The sequence below is a fragment of the Aulostomus chinensis genome, chromosome 19 (genome assembly GCF_037954235.1).
Source record: "Aulostomus chinensis isolate RoL2024-O1b breed Wild chromosome 19, RoL_Achi_v1.0, whole genome shotgun sequence".
Taxonomy (NCBI): Eukaryota; Metazoa; Chordata; class Actinopteri; order Syngnathiformes; family Aulostomidae; genus Aulostomus; species Aulostomus chinensis.
In genome coordinates, this window is record NC_141338.1 from 9,211,213 (window position 1) to 9,227,990 (window position 16,778).

Below are 16,778 nucleotides of genomic sequence, written 5' to 3' on the forward strand. Positions count from 1 at the left end.
TGCAGTTGCTAAATAAAAATATGTAGCTGGAAATGAGACATGAAGAATGTTTCAATGTGTTGTCACCATTAAACTTACCCTGTACAGATAACACATATTATTTATATATTTAAAACCTTAATAATGGACGCATGCCATTTCCAAAAAGATGCACAAAAGTGGTAAGGTAAATGAATCCAAGAGGGTTAGACACAAGAGAAACACTCAAATGTCCTAAACCAAGTCTTTCATCATCTCTTTGAAGGGTGAAGTTTAGGGTGAAGAACAAAAATGCTACTGACCTTCTTGGTCTTGACAGTGGATTGGCAGCAATCTCCTCCGTCATAGTTACAGAAGGCTCTGTTGTTTACTGAATCACAGTAGTTGTCACCCATGAATGGCTAAACCAGAATGAGAGGCAACATTTTAATTGGACAAAAACACAGAAACACTGTATCTTCTAACAAGAGGACAATGATGATTATAATGGTTAAACCTTGAATTACTGGACTATTTTGTTCTACTGGTGGTTTTCTCCTCTGCAGTGTGTGGCCTTTCAGAAGTCCTTGGATACATTTACTGATGGATCTGATACATTAAATTTCCCTCATCTTTCAATGTGACTTTTTAGGCTATTAGTGGGCCAGACCCACAAATCAAACTCAGGACATCATAAACTATTCACTACACAAAACACTCCAATCAGGTGATTTACGGGGCTGGCCCTGCCCTCGCCACTTGGGTTAGCAATCAGGTTATCCAATTGGCCTCAACTGAGCTCATGATATCATTCTTCCATTCAGCGCTGTGGAATTCCTTCACATGTAAACGCAGCATTTTTACAGGAAAAACAATTTTTCACCTTTGATCTCATCACCTCGGTCCAACCTGGAAGTACACTAAGACTTGTAAATTCAAGACATTAAGCTTTCACCTGCAGATTGAACACTTTTTTTATGGATAACTGCATTGATAAATAGCTTTATGGTACATGGATCTCATGTATCTAATAAGGTGGAGGTCTTAATGTGATGTGATTGATGAGACAAATTTGAAAAAAACTTTAAAATCTTACCTCACATCCTTTGATGCAATGAAGGAATTCTGGGTGTGGATACCACTTCAGTCCCATTGTACAGACAATACTCTATAAAATTAAAGTTCAAGCAAGGTTGAATTAGTTAAGATAATTAAGAGAAAGAAGATATTGGTGCTTTCAAACTGTGTACATTTTATTTCCCTTGCTGGGCATTTGAACAGCTTTGCCAAGACTATTTAACTGCACTTCAGTCCACATAACCTCAACTCAGACTAAAGTCCCTGGCACACATACCCACTTAACACTGTGAAACATAGGGGCTATCAAAGGGGCTCGTGTACTGCACACGGAGCCCTTCATTGTGAAGCTTTCTTGGCTTTACAGTGACCTTTCTCACCTGAGAACAAAGCTGAAAAAAATGGATTTTGACACGATATTCCTTGATAAAAAAAGGGTGTTTTTCATAACTGAGCCACAGCCCATCGGGGGGCAGAGAGTTAAGAGCGAGAGAAAGAGAGGGAAACACGCAAAGGTAAAGAGCACAATGTTCTCAAATATCCTTGTAGAATGTGCGGAATCCCATCCCACTGTGCTCTTCCTTAAAATGCAACAGAGAACAGGGCTCAGGGGAGGTGGGCAGCAATGTGCTTGGAATGTCTACCTGCGTGCACAAATATGTTCATGTAGGCATAAAATGAGTAGGAACATGACAATGCATCTTTTTTACTCTGAATGGGCATGTATGTGAGTAGATCTGTAAATGTGCGTTCACCAGGTGTTCCTCATGTTGTGAGGGCAAACTGGTATTTTGTAGATTTCACTCGGTAAGTTTAAGAAGTGGTATGTTAGTATCAAGGTCTTACAGTATACCACGATATTTAAAAAGCTCAAGTATGATTTTCCCAACTGTCAAATACAAAGACACTTCTTTTCCCTGCTGGCCATCGTTGCTGTTGGAATTGGATTTTGGTTGAATGTAGATTTATAGAGTAAATTCTATGTAGGGAATTTGAATTTGATGTTAGATGGAAGGGGTACACTGATAATTGCTGGCATTGATATTTTGTTGGTTTGTTTTTAATCAAAATATGTTTCAATGACAGCATCTTCACAATATTGGATAACTGGGTATGATAATATCAGCAAATATATGAGTATCTGTCTAATGCACAATATTCCAACGTCTTTCTCACATTAAACTGATGCGCAGCGCCAGCTGGGTCTCTACCAACTGATACAGAGATCAACCATAGTCTGTTTACGAAGTGGATGGGCCAAATATTAACATTTGGTTTTGGGTCTCAGGTTTTAAAGGATAAAATTTGGTGTTTTTGCCATCCTGGCTTGTTTGCAACCGGAGCTGAAGACATTCACCACCAACCCCCCCCCCCCACCCCACCCCACCCCCCCCTTTTTAGTGGCCTAATCTTATATGGTAATCACACAATCAACTGATTTATTATCTATTTGTCAAGTTTACCTCATTACAACAGTTATGTAAAGCAAATTCCCTACAGGCCAATAAAGGTTATTTAATTATTCAATGAATCAAGTGTAGTCTAAATCAAGTAGCGCCACTTTCTTAAAGACTTTATTAGAATCGTGTCGTCGTCCCCCACACACACACATAAACATTGCCTCCTTCTGGCCATTAAAAGAACGTAGGTTTAAGGCACATCTTATGGGCTTTACGTCACAGACCTGAGCTTCATCTGTTTGCGCCCCTGAACAGGATGTGGTTTAGTAAATGGTTAGATGGCTTCATAACTTGATAGGAAGTATTCTGGCTTTTGCCAGCCAACACAGACATGTTGTTGCTTCAACAGGGCTAAAAAGGGTAACACGCCAAATCCCCATTCACACCTACGAGTGCCTCACCCATTAGTTGCTGCAGAAGTGAAGCCAGCAGCTCAGCTTTTACATTTTTTAACACAAATAACTGATGTATTACAGTCAAGAAGGTATGACAGAAATTGGAGAAGCTTTTCATTTCTAACACTATTGTACTGTCACAAGACTTGAATAGCGCTGCACATGATCAAAAGCGCCATCCACAGCAAAGAGCTGGCTGACCTCAGATGAACCAATTCTCAGACCCCCTTGTGTCCCTTTATCTCACAAAGTTGACATACTTTACTTTTGTTGCCGCAAACTAAGGTATTTATCATTTCAGCACTGTCAGCAAATCAATGCAAACACAGAAAGATGGGAGGACGAACATGGAGAGAGAGAACAACATCTGAGGACAGCTGGGAGCTAGCGGAGAAGCAGCACTATTATGTAGTGCTGCAGCAGAAAGCAGCCAGTGGTTTAGCTATGTAAGTCACAAGTGCAGGCTAGGATGCAGTGCTGTACAGTGAAAGATAAAGCACATTATTTGTCTTAGAACTGAAACTTTTTGCAACTACTGTACTATTGTTCACTCGGGTTCTGCTATGATGATGTCATCCAGAAACTCCTCTTCCTCTCTCTCTCTCTCTCTCTCCTTCTAACTCGTTTTCTCTCTCTTACTCTTTTTTTCCTCACTCACCAAGGCTGTAAATCATGATAATCCATGATCGTTGCCTGGCCTCACCCCTCACTATGTATGGGATCCTCACCCTTTGAAGCCTCCTGGGGCACTGATACCACATAAAAATAGATCCCTATCTCAGCGCCACCCCAGACGATGTAATGTCATATAGAAAATGACTAATTCCACAGCAAGCCCGACAGGCTAATTTTGCTGATAAAGGGGGAGGAGGGTGCTGGGGGCGCAGAGTCGTTAGAGATAGAGGGACAGGAAAAAGAGGAGGAGGAGATGGAGGTAGAGAAGCAGGAGAGAATTCTAAGTGGGTCATACTAAGAACCGAAATACAACTGGTTTAAAAACTATAAATCATCATCACTTATCAAGGTGGGCAACATTAACCTCCAACTCAGCAAAGTAGAACTAGAAAGTGCATTCTGTGGACATGTATTCTTTATATGGATATATGAAGACTTCCACGTAAGAGCAGCGTTTAAAAGTGAGTTATGATGTGTGCTTCTACCTTCAGCACTCCCCCAGCTTTCAATTACCATTATTCATTTCTCGTCCTAGTCAGTTCTAATCCTGACATGTCAAATGGTTTGTTTCACAGAACCACAGACACTGTTTGGAAAAGGGAAGATGCTTTCAAAAAGTACTTGGCAGGTGATTGGACGGGCCATCGATCATTGTCCATCACAGTCTTTCTTCAACCAATCAGATCAACAAACGGATTTAAAGGTCGAAGCCAGTTTGTACAACAGTGAAAACATCTTTTCCATGGAGTAAAGACTTCATTGGCATCCTTTGCACTTCTTTCAGAGAAAAAATCCTCTCCAGTTCTGATCTATGGTAACTTCTTCAAGAGCCACTGTTGTTGTTTTGTACCAACAGACTTGTTGTAATCACACCTAAATCCAACCCCTAACCTCCTTCACACATTTACTGAGTATTTCCTTCTGCCCTGTGCCTTGTATTTCCTGTTGCATAATTTTGCAGTTCGATTTCACTAAAAAGGACTCTCAGGGTAGACCACTGAGCTGGCAAAGATATGTCTGCTCTCGATATTTAAGGCTTTTTAAAAAAATTTCTTAAATCGTTTTCCTTTGAAGACATATAGGTGTGGTTGGTCGGGGCACCCGAAAAGCCGCTTGTGGAGCAAATGCAGCAACCAGTCACCCTCATCTGGGCACGCACCTGCAGACACAACCAATTTTGCAGTATGGATGCCCGAACACGCTGAAGGCAACACAAGGACCTGAACCAGCAGCCCCAGGTTGGTAGACAACACAAAAGACAGCTGCAGAACCTGAGCACCCAGGTTAATCATTTCTGTAACTTTGGAAAACCGTATAATTTATTCTTATGTGTATCCCTGGATATGTTCGTGTCCTTGCACGACCTACATCTCCACACACGGCTACTAAGGGCCAAGAAAAATATGCAAGAAGTGCACACTACCTGCACAAACACTACCTGATCCAATGTCCTAAGCCCAGTGCACTCACCTCTCTGGAGCCTTCACCCCACCGCTCTCTCTTCACTGACTTCTCTTATGCTATCCACTGCCCCTAACAGCACAGGCTCAAGCCTCAAATTACCACTGAGCACAAATCATATCAATTACACAAATCCATGAAAAACAGATCATTTCATGTCCTCGTGGCCCAAGCTACCACTCTGCCAACATCCACCGAAAAAAAAAGAAAAGCTGCTGACTCAGCGTGACTGTGAAACAAAACAAAAGAAGTTGTAGGCAAAAAAACACAGCAAGAAACACAATGTGTTCTTTTACTCGACTATCACTCGTTACAAAACTTGATGCAATCCAGTTAATGCCCTGCTCGGACTCTACAGCTAAAAGGACATTCAGCTGACAAAAACCCTTGATTGCATATCGTTGACATTATCTAAGATGAATAGTGACAGTAAAATTAGAAGTGTAGGTGTCGTATCTGGTAACACACATAGCCACACACCAAGCCCCCACTGCCAATATTTGACAGCACCTACAAGCCTGATTAAAATCCTAAATGACACCCTGATGGTGTTAGAGTCACCCCATGGGGACAAGGTATACAGTTCCGTGCTAAATGACCCCTCCCCACATAGCCTTTAAGGTCCATGTCTTTCTGTCCGCCAGTTTAAGCAATCAGTGCAGTCAGCAGCTGTAAGCTATATCTAACTCAAAATGAGGTCAATAACCATTGAGCATCAATTACAGTGATTACTAATGACTAGCCATTTGATAAAGTTTTATAACTTGGCCACAGGAGTAGTGGGGGCCCCACGCTTCACAAAGATCCTGGAGCAGGAACAGAGAATTGTTTGGGGTTTTTCCATTATGTTATTTCTGGTAGCATGACAAATACAAGGGAACACTTAATTCAGAAGAATGCTTTGCATCCAAAAAAGTGGTTAAAATGTCATATTGATGACAGGTATGCATGAGGAGACCAGCGTGTTTTCGCAATTCCAGTCAAAAATAGACTGAGAGTGTCTGAAGGGTTGCCATGTTTCTAACACAAATATTTGCATGGCATTGGACACAAAAGACAGGCATATGCTGGCCTTTCTCTCTTCTTTTTTTTTTTGCATTGTGAGTGATAGAGCCAGGATGTAGACACTATACGGGAAATTCCGTACAGAAGAGTTGCAGATCACAGAACATTGTGAAGTGCGTCTGTCAGAGCGATGAGGCGGACACAAACATACCTTGACTTTGTGCGGGTTTCTCCAGTGCTCCTTAAGTACACTTTCTACTGTCATGTTGCTAGGGAGGATGACCACGTCATTGTTACTCTCTCTGCACGTCAACTCGCACTCCTCACCTGTGTGTGTGTGGGCAGGCAAGACAGAGACCGAAAACTGAGACCAATAACAATATGCGCAAACCGTGTCTACATCAAAATCACGACATATCCTTTGGTACTGCTTAGTATTCCTCTTTTACCCAGTGAGTTATAGTGATATTGTGTGATTTTCAAAGTTTTAGGTTACATAACTGTGGTTCATTTTGTTGACTCTCATAAAGAACACATTACAGTGATTGTAAACAGTACCAACGGAAAAGGAATGAGTAATGCGAGCAATGGGGAATAATAGCACACTTAACAAAAGCTGTGAGTAATAGGAATAATGAAAGATGACATCAGCAGTAAGAACTGAATTGTAATTATAAAAACTGTAAAATTGTGCATACAGACCTATGCCATGTCCTCGCTTGCATGAGTACTGAAGGCTATAATGGAGGTTTTGAGGTAAAGAACACTGGCCTTTGCTGTGTGGGCATAGGCGGAACGACCCTGTCCAGTTTCCATCCTTCCTACATCGGATCACATTGGACCCAGCGCTCTGAAAATAATATATATATTGACACACAAACAATTACACACTCACATTGTCACACAAGCTGGCAGATCAAGGACATTGAGATGGCATCCTGTTGCAAAGGGGGAAATACAATCTAACTTTTATCAGGCATCCAACCCACAATGCCTGAGAGGCAGAGCAGATTAAAAGGTGTATACATTTCAGAAGTCTGTGGGAGCAGGACTATTCTAGAAATCAATAGCCATCTAATTAGAATGGCATCAAATTGAGTAGGGCTAAGGGAGACAGAGAGAGAAACAGGCATCAAGAGGCAAGCGTTCAGAAAGCGAGGGCAGTGGAGGGAGTACCTGATAAAAGATGAAGAAGTGTTTATGGGCAAGGGGGTCCCAAATTTTGCAGCTTAGGACCCACAAAATAAACTTGCCCAGAGAGTCGTGACTCCCAATATCCCCAGACGTGGTTGAGGTGTAAAAAGGTAGCATGCACTGGCAGGCCTATCCAATCACAGCTGGATGTACATAAATTCAGAATTTAACTGCTCTTTGTAAAGTACTTATATTTATTTTTTTAATTCAAAACATTTTTAATTTCTGCATATCTTTTGCAACCCCCCAAAGTTTTGTCCCAAAACTTTTACTCTTGGTCTCTACAAACTGTTGCAGGGGATATTTTTGCTGGTACATGTTATCTCATTAGCTAGCATATACCAGCATATTAGACATAGAATATGCTTAGGAATAAATATGATAAATAATCCAAGAAAGGCTAATTATTTTATTCACTTATAGTTCAATGCCATCAAAGCATGTTGAGCTTCACAGAGATAAACAGTAAGTATGTGAAGGAGACAGAAAAAGGAGAGAATATCTAGTTTATATACATGTGACAGACAGGAGACAAACACATAGCTAGGGTAAGACCAGAAAGAGAGGAAAGAGATGGACAGACCTGCTTGCATGGAGCGTGCAGCAGCCTCACCGTATGGGCAGAGCCTCCTGTGACGGCAATAGCCGTATTACCGGCAGGATCAGAGCAGTTGAGTTTGCAGACACTGTCAAAGCGAAAGCCGTCGCTGCAGTGATAGGAGCCATGGAAGATGGGAGGCGGGGGATCACAAGTCACCGGCTCGCAAGCTCCCTCTAACCAGCTGCCATCCTCGGTGCACTGGCGCTTAAATGCACGCCTAAAAAGAACATTTATTCATATTTAGATGTGTTGCTTTTGTAAAAATCTGGTGAGGTTAAATTCAGGTTTTCTGTGTTGCAGCCTGGAACGATCATTTCTGTTTACCTCTTAGGTTTGTTGGTGACATGATAGCCTGGCTTGCACTTGTACTTGCAGAGGGTGCCCACTTTGAGGCCGGTCTCATTGCAACGCTTGGTCTGAAGCACAGCGTTAGGCACAGGAGGAGGGGCCGGGCAGCGCAGCTCACAGAGAGCCTCTGGGAAGGACCATAGACCATCTTCCAAGCAAGTAAGGGTGTTGTTTGTACCTGAGCGGGAAAATTAGACAGTTTAGGTATAGATGAAGTTGAGAATTGATCAGTGAATGAAAAAATGTGTAGTGACATACTGTTAAATGCTGTCAAGTACTCACTTATAGGTGTCTTCAGCTCACAAAGATGTTTTTTTGTGTGTCCAGTATTACTTATTTGTGACTCCAGAATGCAGAAATACAGCTGTGCATATTTAACTTGAAGCTAGTAGCAGTTGATAGCCAACAAACAAACTGTCAAGCGCATCTTCCAGTATAACTATCACTATGTAACTATCAGAACAATTACTGTTTGTCACCACTATGAAAAAGAGAGTTGAGACAAGGTTGCTGTTGTTAGCTGTCAGTCGCCATTACCATCAAGCTAATGTGGCTGTTTTGGGGGATTTTTTTTGTATTCTGGAGACATAAAAAAGTAATGCAGGAGGTAAAAAAGTATTTTTTATGAAAACACATGTTTGCCGTTGAACTGGTGATTATAGGAGGAACTTGTGTTGAAATATGTAATATATGTCAACTGGAGTGAAAGTTGCAAAGAAGCGAGCCAAAAGGGAGCGTTATATCTTTCAAGTTCAACAGCAAACAAAAGATTTGGATTTGCATTGGTTTTGATTTGTCATTGAAGAATCAACAATTTTCAATTGCAAATCTACTCTAAACAGTAAAAATTCAAAACAAAAGAAGAAAAGTTACTCCATCTTGAAAACAACTATTTCAAGGGCAACCTGAAAATATCTGTACACGAGTGCGCTCCTGTTCCCCTGTGAATCTCACCTACAAGCTGGGCAGGTTCACGGCACTGGAAAGTGCTCTTCTTGCCATATGTAGTCCCCTCGGGGAAGTTGAAATGGGCCGGATGAACGTGGTATTTGTCTGGCAGGCCACAGTCAACAGGCTCACATGACACCTGTTTGTTCCACTTCCCATTCGCACATGTTATCGTCACTGAAGAGTCCGACTGGAAAATAATAATAAACATATGTGATTGTCTGATAGTAGATGACAGATCAAAGATTTCAAGTAGGCTATGATCACTCATCTGCAGTTTGATATGACAGATTTATCACACACACACACACACACACACACACACACACACACACACACACACACACACACACACACATCCTACGAATGTTACCACACAAAATTGACGACAGCAATTCAGCACTCAGTCCAACGAGTCTGTAATCAGCATGTAACCTAACAAAGCTTGATCGGGCTTAGCTTACTGTGTGTCAGTAAAGCTCACAGGCCACTCAGCAGCTCAAGTAACTGCTGATAGCATTTGTAAGGTCAAATCATGCCACTCTGACAACTGATATCCAACAACTGCACAATCAGCCCAAAACACAAAGCCGACTGACTTTGGTGCGAGTATAAAAACTTAAAGGGAAAATTCCACTACCGTCTTCTATGGATTAATGTTCTATCTGTGCTCCCATTTACACACACACACGCACACGCACGCACACACACACACACACTCATTCACTGATGGTGGAGGCTGCTATCCAAGGTGTCAACCAGCTCATCAGGAGCAATTTGGGGTTTTGCTCAAGGCAACACGAGGCACTTTTTAAGCTCTAGTGCTTCTTCTTTTGTATGGCTTCTGAAAATCAAGTTAAACTGTCCCACACATTCAAGCAAAAGTGTTTTCTGTGCGGTTAGGCCCTTAACTGTTGTTGCAATGTGAGAGGAGACAGCAGAACCCAGAGGAAATCCATGCATGGGGAGAACATGCAAAATCCACAAAAACTGACTCATCACACAATATTTGCTGGTATGTTCCTGGAACCAGATAGGACAACCAGAAGGCTTCCAAAAATTCTTAAAAATGTCATCCTCCCATTGTTCCTTTTTTTTTGTTTTGTTTCACAGACTTGCCAGAAAATTTCCTGATCTTAGGTCCATTTCCTATTAGAAAACACTATGTTTCCTGTAAATTATTTGGCTTGTGGTGTGGAGATGAGACCAAAATGGGAGCCACTCCATCATCCAAACCTCAACTGTTTTCATCCTCTTCCATTAAAAAGGACCATGTAACACAACAGGAATGCTTAAATCGCTCACTGTGCCAAGACATCTCACAACAAAAGCTGGGAGAGCTTAATCATTATAACGTTTTCTTCTCTGTACAAAAAAAAAACCCAGGGAAACCGGTGTTTTTACCATGAATTACATTCAGTCCCTCTCTTTGCTTTAAAGACTGGCCAAAATCAAAGGTCAAACAAGCTGGACTCACTTAGCATTACATAGCTGTTGATTCATGACCCTTTCTCTCATCCCATGTATTTCTATCTTTCATCTTGATCCCATTGTAAGATAGTGCATAACAATATCAGTTTCCCCAGAAAATAAACAATCCGTTTCACATTTGGAGAGGCAGCACAGTAACATATGCAACACACATGAGTGCCTGCTGAAAAATGGTGTCGGGTTGAATGAGTCAGGTAGGCTGTGAAGTCTGCATGGAAGAAAAAGTGGAAGGATCTGTTTAGTAATAAAATATTCACAGTAAATATGTATGCGTGCAAATTCAGTATTGAAAAAGGTTGTGAAATAGTTTCACAGTGTTGCCAATCCTTAAAAATGTGTATGCAAAACTGTGGTCAAGCGTACTAACATACACAAACACGTTCACATTTAATTCATCTCCCATGAACTGTTTTTGCATTGAATCACGCATGTAACCCTCTGTGGTCACCAGGTTTAAGGCTGTGTGGTTGTGTGTACTTCAATGTGTGTGTAAATTTGTGGCAATTTTCCTTCCTTTAAAAAATTTACAGCTGACTAGTTCTCTTCCAGTAGCGATTTTAACAACCTTTGGCTACTCTGCTTAATTCAAGCCAGGCAGTAAGAGTCTCCCTTCAACCTAGGGGTTTGCCTCAACTCAGACAGCATACAAACACAGGGGCACATGGGAAATATATCGGGAGCACTTGTATATACTGTTAGATTACAGTATTACTCAGTGCTGCGGTCCAGTATGATTTACCATTGTCAAGTCATCAAGTAAATATTTTTTTCTGGTTGCTGTTGTTGTTGTTTTGAAAAGAATACACATATCTGCTTTCCTTAGAAAATGAAGTAATGGTTCATTTGGCTGTAAAATGAACATTTTCTGGAAGAGAAACTTTACAGATCCAGAAATGATTCAGGACAAGAATGTGTTCAAAACAGAAACACGTGGCTGAGTGTTACTGAGAATTTAAGATAAGCAGTCATGCTTCTGAATACATAAAAATCTGGGAGTTCTTTTTTTTTTTTTTTTTTATGATAACCACACAGCCAAGGGTGTTAAAAACCACCATCAGAGTGCTTTTTTTTGAGTGGAAACATTAAGAGCATCCATTAAGGGAAGGTTCTGAATATTAAAAAAAAAAAAAAAAAAGGCAAGCCTTTTCTTGCTATGAATACAGTCCAATTGAGAACAAAGTTGTATTGGTATAGAGTACTGTGATGCCTGCTAAACTTCAAGTGCAGGGCGCCACAATAAATTCCCCTTGTGGCTAATCTCTCCTATCAGTCTTGCAAGCTTCCCAACTCAGCATCTGCCAAGTCAGTCACTAGAGGAGCAACAGGCAGACCATGATAAAGGAGAAAGTATGTGTTTAAATAGGTTTCATTTCAATGTGCTGCCATTGCTTTTGTACAGTTTTGCTTAAAGGCATAAAAAGGTGCAGGTCTCTGTCTTCCCCGGTACGGAGTCAAGGTGTGTGACCCGAGATTGAGGTCATTTCATTGATTTAAGTTGTGCCTTTAAATTAACATGGTCATATTTGGCCTGTGCAATGATGAAGGTCAACAGCAAGAAAATCTCTCCAGTGCCTAAGATGGATGATGATTTGGGGGGGAACTGGAGCGCCCTCAGAAAATCCATATGCGGTCGAGGAAAAGATCCAAACACAACACCGTAGTTGAAATGAAAAATAGATTCAGTGTTCCAAGATGGGAACCGATCTATAAAATTAAGGTTGCTCACCAGTCCCCCCCCCCCCCCAAAAAAAAAACCAAGCCTGTTTGTGTCCATAACACACTGTATGATTTACTTACTTTATATATGCTTCAATTATTAATTGGCTCCAAATTAGCATAGGCATTTTCTGCATGTTCCATAGAGCCTAAAATGGTACTTAGCCCAGAAGTCAAACAATGCACCCTCACAATAGGTGATAGGGTGAAAAAAAATACATTTCTGGACAGTCAAGGAGAAACGTACAGAGCTGTAAAAATGACCATTTTCCTTTAATAGGCTTTGACACAAAAGGTCAACTGGAAGAAGGTCTGTATGCAACTGTTGGTGGGGGGGCGTACCACCACCTACAGTTCCGTAGGCGGATATTCTTCCGTCAATAAACCGATTCTTCCCCAGTTCTTCTGTACTTGGTTGTTGAGCAATTAAATGGCCTAATTGAGCTATAACTATTGCTCAACAGTGCATGTAAACCCACTGAATGTAACTGTTTGACAGGGTCCAAGACATACACAGTTCATGTGCATGCGCTGTCCACACACCTACATTGAGGGTCTTTAGGTCATTCCCCAAAAATTGAAGACAAAATGATTTGGGGAGCTTGTTGTAATTAATCAGATCAACAAGACACAACTTCCAGCTCCCTGTACAGCGATCAAGCCTAAAGGACCCGATGAAGAAAATGCCTACATGAAATACTGCAGAATTGAATTTTCCAGTGCCAGTACTCAGCATTCCCTAACCACTTCAAAGAGGGAGATAGGGAAAACAGACAGCAATAAAATACACATGTAAAAATCAAGTGAGGGAAACAGATTTTGTCTGAGGATAGAATTATCCTAGAAGGTGGTGTTCCCAGAACCATTTAACATCATTGAAACAAGAACACTGCTGGCTAATGAAAGCAGACATGCTTTTTAATATAAGCGTGGAGGTTTGTGTCAAAAAAAAGAGGGAAAGACATAAATACTAAGAGGCACACAGCACAGATGAGGAGAACCCGAGTTAAGGATGCCTTTTATCTTCCAATGAACTACTTGAGTTTTTCACATTTGGATGAAGAATGGGTGATCCTTTGTTCAGCGTACAGTTAGTCACATCCGCGCTGCTCCAATAGTCATAGAGATCATACACTGCTGTTCTATATCCCACTAGATTTTATAGCTTCCAACAAACCTTCTTGGAAAGGTTACATTCTACTCTCAAATCAAAACAGAAAAGGGGAAGATGGTAAAAATAGATGATTGAGGGGGACAAGGGAGAAAAAAGGACACCCTTAGGCCTTTGTGTGAGCCACAATGTCCATTCAACTGCACCAGTACAGCCCTCTGCGTTCTCCCTCTCTGTTGTTAACTGTATAAGTAATGTTATCGCTGCCAGCAATTGAATCTAAGTTGTTGCAGCAGGCCTTGAACCTGAACCCTACACACATGTAGATTTGTTTTTATCCTTGCCATAATCTAACTGAGACCAAACAATGAATGGTAGACAAATATGCCACTTGTTTACTGCCGTTCCTATGGGTTCGATCCAGTTTATTACCCCAGTCTTTGTTTTATTTCCTGGTATACTGCACCTTCATACATGCGTGTGGCAAACCATGACACAGACACAGCGGTTAAATTAATTTTACAGAGAACTGTTTCTGTCTTTTAGGTTGAAAGGCAAGACTTGGAGTTAATTAACAAGCTAATAGAAGGCACTCCTTCTATAGCACACATGGTCAGTTTATACAAGATTGGATTTTGTTATTGTAATTATAAACATCTTTATGTCAGCATGTCTAGTTTGCAGCATCAGCTGCATGTGAACAGTGACATGTCAGTGCAATAATATACTTGACATGGTTGTGTTTCAAATGATTTTTGGAACTGGGAAACAGTCTTCCCGGAGAGATACCCATCACGTCTGCTATGTAGGTTTGTACTGTATGTACGGCCAAAGTTTCCTATCATTCCAGCCAAATGCATAGTTTTTAAAAGTGGCCACCTCTTAAAATATTTATATCCTGACATCTAATGCACTAAAATACATAGTTTGGATTTTAATAAACTAAATAAATGAGGTCACAAAACCCCCCTGATTAAGCTCAGACTGTGATCTCGATATGATACAACATGATCACGACACGACACATTACGATACGATACCATATGGTACAATACAACATATTATGATACGATACGATACGATACGATACGATACGATACGATACGATTCGATTCGATTCGATACACTTTCTTCATTGACAGTGTAGCTGCTCTAACTGTAGAAATCATGTAAATGGACAAAAACAAGCAATAAAGCGGCAAGAGAGTTCAGAGTTCTCACAGGGAACTCTGGGCTCTGACTTTAGTAACTTTACTAACTTACTGCAGACACGCCTTGTAGTGCTTAGTGTTTGTGGGGCATTTCCATGTGTTGTGTGACACACACACACACAAAAAAAACTCACTAGCAATCTGTGACTTTGATCTTAGACATCCTGACTGTCATCTAAGACCCCAGACTCACTTAAAAGTTCAAACTTCAAATTCAGCACTGGACTTCCAAGGGCGAGTTTGACATCAGTCAGATAAATAGTTGTTGAGATAATCAAGCCCCAGTCATATATATAGTACAAACATGCAGTACATTAAGAGTTTTCTTGCTTTATAGATAGATATCTCATTATGCAAAGCATTATGTCTTTCAATAAACTATAAATGCTAATTTGATTTTAGATTCCCCCCCCCCCAAAAAAAATGGCTGAATGTCTTTCAGTAAAATGATTGGATGGGGAAAGTTTTTCATAAACAGGTCCTCCAAATACCCTTGAACTGTCACTCATCATTTGTTGAAAATCTTTGCAGCCCAAAAAAACTGTTTTTCAGCACAGCCCCACTGGCTTCTCTATTCTCTGCTGTCCCCCGTCACCCCACATTCCTACCCCTCCTTTTCTGAAAAGCATAATTTATCACTAAATGAATTGGCATTGATGAATAGCCACATAGTGCACTGTCAATCAAAAGCTAATGCAATTAGCAGTCTGTGCAGACTCAATGGGGAACTATGTTTGTACATACCGTATGCATGTATAGAGATGTAAATCTGCTTCTGTGTCTGTACACACACTCACTCACACACACACACACACACACACACACACACACACACACACACACACACACACACACACTCACTCACTCACTCACTCACACTTGTTGTAATTATTCCTGTGTGCAGATATATGTACATGTATAAATAAGGTCATTTGTTGGAGGGCAGAGGGATAGCTCAAAGACTTTGCAGCTTTGAAACGCTCCAATCACATCAAGTCACTGATCCCAGCGACAGGCACGTGAAAGATGAGAGGAAGAACACACTGTTAAGGTTGGAATCCTGACAAGACACCAAAGAAGTCAGTATTTTTCTGGCCTTTAATTCTATGAATTCTGTTACACAAATACACACAGACGTGCTTACATAAGCTACACGTAACGACTCCATTTACCTTGTTCTCTGAACCTTTTATCAAAGTAATGATGGATTGTCTTGCAGACTGCTTTCCAGAGCCACAGAGAAGGATAAAGCATTTATATGGCCTTTACAGCAGCTTGGCCCAAATCCAAAAGGTTTACGATGTGGTGTCAACAACCCCGTTTGTGTGTTTACTCGTGGCGTGCATGCATCTGTGTGTACACTGTATCGGTGTCCTGTTTATGCAGGAAATTGTCTATACTTTAGCGTATGTGTGCTGCTGTGGGAGCACGGTAGCAAATCTCTGCCCTTTAACAGTGACTTCAGTGTGTGTGCGAAATGAGCAGAGATGGAGTGAGGGAGGGAGAGAGAGCGAGAGAGAGAGAGAGAGAGAGAGAGGGAAAGAGAGAGCAGACACTCTGCGATGATGTCATCGTCCCGGTGGAGTAGCAATACAAAGTGACTGTTTGAGGTGATGGTGCAGCATGCTCAGCAAAAGACTAAACACTATTATGTCTGTGCTTGTACAGAATATGAGAGGCGTGTGCGTGTGTTTTTGTGTGTGTGTGTGTGTGTGTGTGTGTGTGTGTGTGTGTGTTTGGGTGAGTGTGTGTGTGTTTGGGCTGGAGGGGTTGTGTGTGTTTGTGTGTTTGTGTGTGTGTGTGTGTGTGTGTGTGTGTGTGTAACAAGCCAGCAAGAGGAGGCAACTGGGACATCTCCACTCCTCAGTGCAGCACTCATCTACAGTACCTGTATGTTGATGATGTCATTCTCCCTGGAGGCTTGCCGTGCGAAGCCTAGTTTTTGCAGGTGACAAAATAAGTGCAGAGATGCAGAGGAGAGCAGAGGGAAAAAAACCACTGTTCTCTCATGACCATCCGTGTGCTGAAGTTTGCATCGTTGCATGTTCGTGTGTGCATTCACGATTTTACCTTTGCACGCATGTTCCCATTTGCTGTTGAGATGCTTTGGCATTCAAGCGTTAGCAT

The 16,778-nt window shown here is 41.3% G+C and overlaps 1 protein-coding gene across 1 annotated transcript in view; it reads right to left on the reverse strand.

Annotated features, from left to right (window-relative positions):
- pappaa (pregnancy-associated plasma protein A, pappalysin 1a) overlaps positions 1 to 16,778 on the reverse strand; it is a 103,162-nt gene that overhangs the window by 18,526 nt on the left and 67,858 nt on the right. Inside the window, exons 15-21 of the mRNA XM_086186987.1 lie at positions 9,129 to 9,312; positions 8,151 to 8,352; positions 7,839 to 8,043; positions 6,734 to 6,881; positions 6,243 to 6,358; positions 1,055 to 1,126; positions 282 to 380 (exon numbers count right to left, since the gene is read on the reverse strand). Coding sequence (XP_086043113.1) covers positions 282 to 380; positions 1,055 to 1,126; positions 6,243 to 6,358; positions 6,734 to 6,881; positions 7,839 to 8,043; positions 8,151 to 8,352; positions 9,129 to 9,312 — 1,026 coding nt within the window. The remainder of the gene's footprint in view (positions 1 to 281; positions 381 to 1,054; positions 1,127 to 6,242; positions 6,359 to 6,733; positions 6,882 to 7,838; positions 8,044 to 8,150; positions 8,353 to 9,128; positions 9,313 to 16,778) is intronic.